The sequence below is a fragment of the Eurosta solidaginis genome, chromosome 4 (assembly GCF_040869045.1).
Source record: "Eurosta solidaginis isolate ZX-2024a chromosome 4, ASM4086904v1, whole genome shotgun sequence".
In the NCBI taxonomy this organism is placed as follows: domain Eukaryota; kingdom Metazoa; phylum Arthropoda; class Insecta; order Diptera; family Tephritidae; genus Eurosta; species Eurosta solidaginis.
The window spans coordinates 50,191,320-50,200,804 of NC_090322.1; the positions used below are offsets into that span (position 1 = coordinate 50,191,320).

Sequence of the window (9,485 nt, forward strand, 5' to 3'; positions counted from 1 at the left end):
GCAATGACGTGCAATGTGACCTGGGTTGCCGCACTTGAAACATTTAATAACTCCGGCATTCTTCTGTTGAGATCCCTTCAGTGCTTCCAAAATTGTTTCTACCCACTCTGTCCTTTCTACTTCCACACGGCGTGCTTTGAAAACTGGCTTACACAGAAGCGACGCTGTTTCCTGAATCAGAGCTTGTGACACCGTTTCTGCGAATGTTGGCTTTGGGTTTGCGTATGTAGCTCGCTTTGTTTCGACGTCCCGTATGCCATTTATAAAGCTCTGAATCTTTACCCTTTCAGTGTATTCCACGGGTGCGTCCGCATTCGCTAAATGTGCTAGCCTTTCAATGTCCGACGCAAACTCTTGTAATGTTTCACCAGGCCTCTGGAAGCGGTTCAGCAACTCCATTTGGTATATCTGTCTCCTATGCTCAGTTCCGTAACGTCGTTCTACAGCAGCCATCAATGCTTCATAATTGTTTCGCTCTTCTTCGGGAATCGTCTGTAGGATTTCCGCTGCTGGCCCTTTCAATGCCACGAACAGTGCAGCAACTTTATCTTCCGCATTCCAGTTGTTCACTGCTGCGGTCTTCTCAAACTGTAGCTTAAATACCTGGAAAGGGACAGAACCGTCAAAGGATGGTGTTTTTACCTTTGGATTACTCGCTGAAACAGCTGGCCGGTTTAGTTGTAACTGCTCCATACGACCTTTTAACGCTTCTATTTCGGCATCAATTTTGTCCTCGAGTTGTAAAATTTTTGCATCCTGCTCTTCCAGTTTCACAAAGAGCTGCGATGATACCTGTTCCGAAATTTGTGCCGACATTTCAGATATACGTGCCTCTTGCGCTTCCAGTTGAGATGCCAAATATGTCTTCTGTTCTTCCAATTGTGATGTTATACGGGTTTCCTGCGATTCCAGTTGGGATACCATATACGTCTTCTGTTCTTCAAGTTGTGAAGAAATTTGTGTTTCCTGTGCTTCAATCTTCGATGTTATTCGTGTCTCTTGGGATTCCATCTGTGATGGCATATACGTTTTCTGTTCTTCCAATTGTGATGACATGTTGGTAGATATTTGTGATGACATTTCGGACATTTGTGCCGATATTGCAACCAATATCATGTTCAGGTCTGTGTTCGCCATTGTCTGCGGTGTTTCATTTTTCTCTTCAATTTTTGTTGTTGTCTCGTCCTCATCAGGATAAAAAACATACTCGTCCACATCAATTCCTTCTGCTTCCATTGCCTCTCGTAGCCGTGCCTGAAGTTCGAGTTTAACGCCGCTTGTATTCAATCCACGGGCTTCCAACTCCTTCTTTAGTTGCTGGATCTTCAATTCACTGAACTTTGCCATGTCCTTGTTGTCCTCTGGAATTTATTCAACAATTCCTCTTCTGACACCAATTGTAACGAATTTACTTGCAAATCCTCTTATTTGCAATCCTCTGCTAAGTTCGAATCACTAAATTGTTGAATAAATAACTCCACTATTCAATAATGCAAAATGGCCCTTATTAAAGCACTTCACAATAAATAACACTACTATTGCTCGCCATATAGCGTCTTAAATCAAACTGATTGTCGTGCCTCTACTGTTGCTGCCTTTTATACTCTGTGATTTCTCGCTCGCATATTTCTAGGCGCTTCTATTTCCAGAACTTACTACTTAGTTATCAGCTATAAATTTCTCAGCTATAACTACAGATGCACAATTTTTATAGCTTCTCTCATAGCCCATGCGCGTGTTTGTGTGAGTAATACTTGCACAAATATTGCATACTTTCTGGTGACAACTCAGATAAGATATATGCATGTGTTTGTGCATTGCCGCTCCGCTGCTCGTATACGTACATGGTACATATATGTAGACGCAGTTATTGTTTCGTTTATGTAGATACATAATGATTGAATTATTGATGTGCATTCACGTCACTGGTTAGCATCGGCTTAGAGACGATAGCATCGCTCAGTGCTGCTAACATTCGTTACAATATATTAAAATATATATCACCGAGTTTCATGTTTATAGTTTCTAAATTAAGGGATAAATGGCCAAAAATCTTTCAATCTGAACGAACGGTTGTATGGGATATAACTATATATAGCTCCGATCAAAGTGATTTTTTCAGAAAATCTTCTATGATATATTAAAATATATATCACCGAGTCTTACTTTTATACTTTCTTAATTGCGGCAGGAATGACCAAAATCGTCTTATCTGAACGATCGGTTGTATGGGAGATATCTCAAAATTTGAGGGACTAGTTTGCGTTCAAACAGACAGACGGACATGGCTATATCAACTCAGTTCGTCGCCCTGATCAATTCGGTATACTTAATGGTGAGTCTATCTTCTATATTTCTCAAGGTTACAAACATCGGACCAAAGTTAATAGGGGGACTCATGATAGCATATAAACTTATAAGGTGTAAAATTATATCCATTTACACACGCGGTTATATGAACGCACCTAGTAATACTCTTGATAAACTTGATTGTTTTTCAGCTGTATTATTTCCAAAAAAAATTTTTTGATTGTTATACAAATTAAAAAATACCAAGATTAAGTGAAAAATCAAAACTAAAACGTCTTTACTAAGATATTCTTGTAAATTACTTGCTGATGTTGGAGATTTCTGATGAAAATGCCTGCTGTAATGTCTGCAAGGTTGCATTCCTTTGAGTTTATCGCGTTTACACAATGAAATGTGCGCGTAAATTTATACAAATTGTGTAAATGATTTTTCATACAAAATTTGACAGCTCGTGCGTAAACTAGATAAATTTATACGTTTACACACTTTATAAGGCATTTATACGGTTACATGAGTCCCCCTAATATACCATTTCATGTTCATGAAAGGTATAAAAAGTGTATAATCAGCTGTCCCGTGCTGCCACCTTCTATCGTTGCCCCATGACTGGCCCTATGCGCCGCCATATTGAACACCCTGTCAAAACGCTGTCAAAATGAGAAAAAGTAGTCATATAGAACATACTGTCAGACAGTTGACGGATAAGATATTTCACTTGATTTATCCACAATCGTAGAGGCATTTGTCATATTGCAAAAGCTACAAAGACATATTACATAAGCTTCAGTATGACAAATGGCTCTGTTATCTCGTACAGTAAATACCATGGCGCAACGATACAAGGTGGCAGCACGGAACAGCTGATTATAAACCTTTTTTATTTGATTTGATACGTCAACTTCCGACGCAGTACGATTTTGACATTTGTCCATCGAATTTACAAAAACAAAGTACATGGAATTTTTATTTATGTTTGTAGGTATGTCACCATGCTGCCACCTGTATCATTCCGCTATGGTAAATACATTGCAGGCAGGAACGGCTCAATTATTTATCCATATCTTATACAAATTTTACATAGAGGGTTAATGAAATAATAAGTAAACTTTTCTACATTAAAGTCCTCATTTAGCTCAATCTTCTAAACAAATAAAATTCTAATTTATGGTGTGATTCGCTTGAAATACGATACAGGGGTACCTCTTTGAGCAAGATCATATTTATTTTCTAATTTTTTATAAAACATTAAACAACAGCCGATTTTTGATTCCATTAGGCCCTTAGAGCCTCCTGCGATTTACAATCAGATTGACTGAATTTTGTGTTGTTAGTGCAGTTGGATTGCTTCGTGACACACGTATTTGTTGTCGGCTATACGTTGATGAAAATCAAAAATTTATGATTTTTTCATTTGACGCTTGCTTATTTGATAGTCGCGGGGTATGATTGACAAAACGGCTGTGTTGTATTTAGTTTGTATCGACATTCAAAATGAACAAATGCGCGGAAGAACAGCAATTCACATTAAAATGTATTTAAAATTATCACTGTGTACAAGCTTTATGGAATGTAAAGCTTTTATTATTATATAATAAAATGTTTATTAATTTTTTTATTATTTAATAAAACTGCTGTAGTTGCAAGTAAAAGAAATCATCATCCGATGACGACATATTCGGGTCCGAACGCTACGGTTTCTCAATGCAAATCATAGTGTACCTATACCAAGTGTGTTCACTAAGCGATAAACGTCAAAACTACAAACAGCCTCGCTCACCTGATGGAAATCTCAGGTCTAGAGTCGCATTTTTAGTCTCAACGACAACATTTTTGACTACCAATCGTATGGACTTTTTCAATTTTTCAATCATTCGGAGCATTCGGTAATGGTATCCATTTTGAATTCGCTGTCATTCCGAATCCAGCGAGTGCCTGTCAGAATGCTTGACAGATAAGTCAACACACTTGTACTTGTACACTATGATGCAAATGTTGATCGATGGCTTTTTATTTGATAGTCGCGGGGCAAGCGTCAAATACCCGACACGCACACATACAAAAATTCAGTCAATCTCGTTGTAAATCACAGGATGCTCTTACCAGCAAATTTAAAATTTTACGGGGGAACCAAAAAACATTTTAATGCACATATCGTACAACTAGATAAATAGGGAGCTAACTCAAAAATCTAAAATTTCGAAGCTATGAGTATCTCTGGACTTCCCAATTTAATACTTACCGAACTCAATACTAGATTTATTATTACCTGTACTAATCAATCATTAATACCTTGGCGTATATGGGAGAGGCAGTCAGTATTATGCGATTATGAACATTGCGATTTTTTTTAGTTTATCGCTATTTTGATGCGATAAAGCCTTTTATAAGGGTATAGTTGTGTTCGAGCTGCATTGGTATTCTTTCGTCCGAAATCAAACTTTGGTGCAGTGTAAATGTGATATTACTTTTCCTTCGTTCGACAAATTTAATGTTGACAAACTATTGATCATCACAAATCACACAAGAGAAGATTGCTCATTGCGCATGTAAACATTAGATCAGCTGTGTTTTATGGGCAATTTTTACCAGGGTTGCATACCGGTTCGAACCGAACCGGTTCATGAACCAAACCGCTTTTTTTCTTAACTCCAAAAACCGAACCGATAACCACTCAAAGAAAATGGTTCGGTTCGGTTTAAAATAAAGTTTCAACAAAAATCACTTAACTTTTTTAATTCACCACTTTGCTTGAAAATACAACTCTAAGATAAAATTGCATACATTTTTTTCTCGATGATAGTAATAGCGTCTACTATTTGCGCTTGTGGTCAAAAGCTTGTGAAAAAATAAACAAATTTACATAATGAGTTGAGCTTTTTATACTCAGTTGAGCAGAGCTCACAGAGTATATTAAGTTTGATTGGATAACGGTTGGTTGTACATATATAAAGGAATCGAGATAGATATAGACTTCCATATATCAAAATAATCAGGATCGAAAAAAAATTTGATTGAGCCATGTCCGTCCGTCCGTCCGTCCGTTAACACGATAACTTGAGTAAATTTTGAGGTATCTTGATGAAATTTGGTATGTAGGTTCCTGAGCACTCATCTCAGATCGCTATTTAAAATGAACGATATCGGACTATAACCACGCCCAATTTTTCGATATCGAAAATTTCGAAAAACCGAAAAAGTGCGATAATTCATTACAGAAGACAGCTAAAGCGACGAAACTTGGTAGATGAGTTGAATTTATGACGCAGAATAGAAAATTAGTAAAATTTTGGACAATGGACGTGGCACCGCCCACTTTTAAAAGAAGGTAATTTAAAACTTTTGCAAGCTGTAATTTGGCAGTCGTTGAAGATATCATGATGAAATTTGGCAGGAACGTTACTCCTATTACTATATGTACGCTTAATAAAAATTTGCAAAATCGGAGAAGGACCACGCCCACTTTAAAAAAAAAATTTTTTTAAAGTAAAATTTTAACAAAAAATTTAATATCTTTACAGTATATAAGTAAATTATGTCAACATTCAACTCCAATAATGATATGGTGCAACAAAATACAAAAATAAAAGAAAATTTCAAAATGGGCGTGGCTCCGCCCTTTTTCATTTAATTTGTCTAGGATACTTTTAACGCCATAAGTCGAACAAAAATTAACCAATCCTTTTTAAATTTGGTAGGGGCATAGATTTTATGACGTTAACTGTTTTCTGTGAAAAGGGGCGAAATCGGTTGATGCCCCGCCCAGTTTTTATACACAGTCGTCCGTCTGTCTTTCCGCATTGCCGTTAACACGATAACTTGAGCAAAAATCGACATATCTTTAATGAACTTAGTTCACGTGCTTACTTGAACTCACTTTATCTTGGTATGAAAAATGAACGAAATCCGACTATGACCACGCCCACTTTTTCGATATCGAAAATTACGAAAAATTAAAAAAATGCCATAATTCTATACCAAATACGAAAAAAGGGATGAAACATGGTAAGGTAATTGGATTGTTTTATTGACGCGAAATATAACTTTAGAAAAAACTTTATAAAATGGTTGTGACACCTACCATATTAAGTAGAAGAAAATGAAAAAGTTCTGCAGGGCGAAATAAAAAACCCTTAAAATCTTGACAGGTATTACATATATAAATAAATTAGCGGTATCCAACAAATGATGTTCTGGGTCACCCTGGTCCACATTTTGGTCGATATCTGGAAAACGCCTTCACACCACTCCCTTTTAAAACTCTCATTAACACCTTTCATTTGATACCCATATTGTACAAACAAATTCTAGGGTCACCCCTGGTCCACCTTTATGGCGATATCTCGAAAATGCGACCACCTATACAACAACCACCACTCCCTTTTAAAACCCTCATTAATACCTTTAATTTGATACCCATATCGTACAAACACATTCTAGAGTCACCCCTGGTCCACCTATATAGCGATATTTCGAAACGGCATCCACCTATAGAACTATGGCCCACTCCCTCATAAAATACTCTTTAATGCCTTTCATTTGATACACATGTCATACAAACACATTCCAGGGTTTCCCTCGGTTCATTTTCCTACATGGTTATTTTCCCTTATGTTGTCACCAGAGCTCTCAACTGGGTATGTAATGTTCGGTTACACCCGAACTTAACCTTCCTTACTTGTTCTTTTTTCATTTATAACATAGTCAGAACTATAACACAAACCACATATGTATGATTATAAAAATATTATTATATAGTTAAATTTTATCAATTTTCGAAACTTTTTATTAACATTTTTTAGAAAATTTCTGAATGTGCAGTCTTGAAGCTCATTCAATTGTAGTTTAATAGTGTGCAAGTTTCGAGTAGATGAGAATTACTGTTAATTTTTTAAATTTTTTCCCCGAGGGTGTTGCCCATATCTTCCATAAAAAAACAAATTTTGTTCATGCGGTGTATGGAAAAAAATGCGAACACCCTCTTGAAACTTGCACATTATTACACTACATCTAGATGAGCTACAAAACTGCACACTCAGGAATTTTTTGAAAATTTTTAATAAGTCTGGAAAACTGATGAAAATTTGATTAATTGTTGGGAGCTTTGTGTAAGCTTTGAAATGTATATATACATATAGTTTATGTTATAGTTAGAACGATATTTTAAATTTGAATTATTAAAAACTAATAAATAAACATAATTTGGAAACAATGCCGTTTTAAAGGGAGGCCATATTATTTTTCACATAACCGTATATCAACATTTATAAGCTTAATGCCTAAGAAAAGCAAAGAAGACATTTACATTTTCATGAATATATTTTAGTTTGTGTGGTAATCTCACATTTAAAATTTAGTAGGTATGCTTAATATGTATATTGAAAGCAGCTAATTGAATAGTTTTTCTTGTCTTAAAAATACGACTACTTCCTTATGCGCAGAATATATGCGTTGTTAATACTCCCTATAGGTACAGTCATGCATTCTACCATTTTCGTTCCTTACATTTTATAATAATCCACAAACCGTTTTGATAAGTTTTATAAATAAATACATACATGGATTTGATCTAAATAACTGTATTTCATTTGTATGCTTAGTAGGTACATATCGATGGTTGGTTGCACACAGATCCCAAGTGACGAATTTCAAATTTTGCATACTATCAAAACTTAGTATTAAACGTTTGAAACAGTTGAACCGAACCGGTTCGGCGGTTCAGAGGTAGCCGCGAACCGGTTTAAGTTTTGCCTGAGTGGTTCGAACCACTGAACCGAACCGCTTCGATTTTCGAGGCGGTTGCAGCCCTGATTTTTACGTCATTTTCCTTTAGCTCTTGTCTTTTCTCTATTTCTTTCATTCGCTCAAGCAGTCAAGTGTGACGTAGATGCGCAGAACGAAGCAATTTTGAACTCGTGAATGCGCAATCTGGGTAGGTGATTTGTGATTGATCATCAATAGCAAAATCAAACGCAACAAAAAATTTATTCACTTTGATATTACAAACGACTTCAGTGGTATAAATTTTATTTTTTAAAACTATGTTTTAAAAGTACAACATAAACATACATATATGAGGTAAAACCTAAAACTAAATTAACAGTATGTGAGTTATGTCGAGGCATCCTTTAAAATGTCTTCAACAAGCACTATAACTTTCATTTTAAACTGTCGCATTTGTGAGTTTGTCATTTCGTCGAGATCTGGCAACAAGCTTAACAAAAAGTGTTTTTTGGGATTACTCGCATCCTCAAATTCTGAACGTTTAGTGCGCTTATGGTTAACAGCATTGTTTAGACCTGTGTCGTTCTGTACTTCGTACTCTACTTCTAAGTCATATGATCTTTTAATTTTCTGATGCGATGTATCCATCGACTTATTTAGACCCGTGTCGTTCTGTTCTTCATCCTCTTCTTCTGAGTCATATGATGTTTTAATTTTCTGATGCCATGTATCCATCGACTTATTTAGACCCGTGTCGTTCTGTTCTTCATCCCCTTCTTCTGAGTTATATGATCTTTTAGTTTTTTGAAGCGATGTATTCATCGACTTTGTATCATCATCTTCTTCATAATAAATTGGATCTTCGCTTTCTTGTGTAATGTTGTCCTCTTCCGTATAATAATTTGAATGCATTTCGTTTTCATCATCCACTGCCGCGTCTGCTAAAATGTTGTTTAAGTTGGAGCCCTTTATTGATGCAGGTGGGTCATAGTTTTTTTTCAAATATGGTATTAAAAATGTCATGTAATTAAATAAGTAGTGTTGCTGCTTTGATTCCTTCATACCATACTTCATTTCCCTTAATTTTCTCGCAAATATTGTGCGAAAATTTTTCCATTTCTTTTTCAAAGCTTTTGCTAAAAAGTTCAAGAATAAATAAACACATATTAAAATACTTATTACACAGATAAAATATGGCACATAAAGGAGCACCGAATACTTTCTCTGGCAGCACGACATCAACATTCTTCAGGGATTTATCATAAATACCTGGACTCGTGCAATTGAGGCCCACAGGACCTGTTGCAACAAGTTGTAGACAGTTTTGTATATGTGTAATAGCTGTCGCGTTTCGACAGATGTCGCGAAAAACTGTTTGCATAAAGCTTAAATATTTTCGATACGAAAATATTTCAGAAAATTAAAAAAAAAAAAAATACGCTGAGATAAGGCAT

General features: G+C 35.8%; 1 protein-coding gene across 3 annotated transcripts in view; it reads right to left on the minus strand.

Annotated features, from left to right (window-relative positions):
- LOC137249715 (transcription factor Adf-1-like) overlaps positions 1-9,485 on the minus strand; it is a 59,709-nt gene that overhangs the window by 10,296 nt on the left and 39,928 nt on the right. Inside the window, exon 2 of one of the 3 annotated variants that reach the window (XM_067781491.1) lies at positions 8,166-9,167. The exons of the other annotated variants lie outside the window; for them this stretch is intronic. Coding sequence (XP_067637592.1) covers positions 8,419-9,167 — 749 coding nt within the window. The 3' untranslated portion in view covers positions 8,166-8,418. Of the gene's footprint in view, positions 1-8,165; positions 9,168-9,485 lie in introns of those variants that run through there. 3 annotated transcript variants of the gene reach the window in all.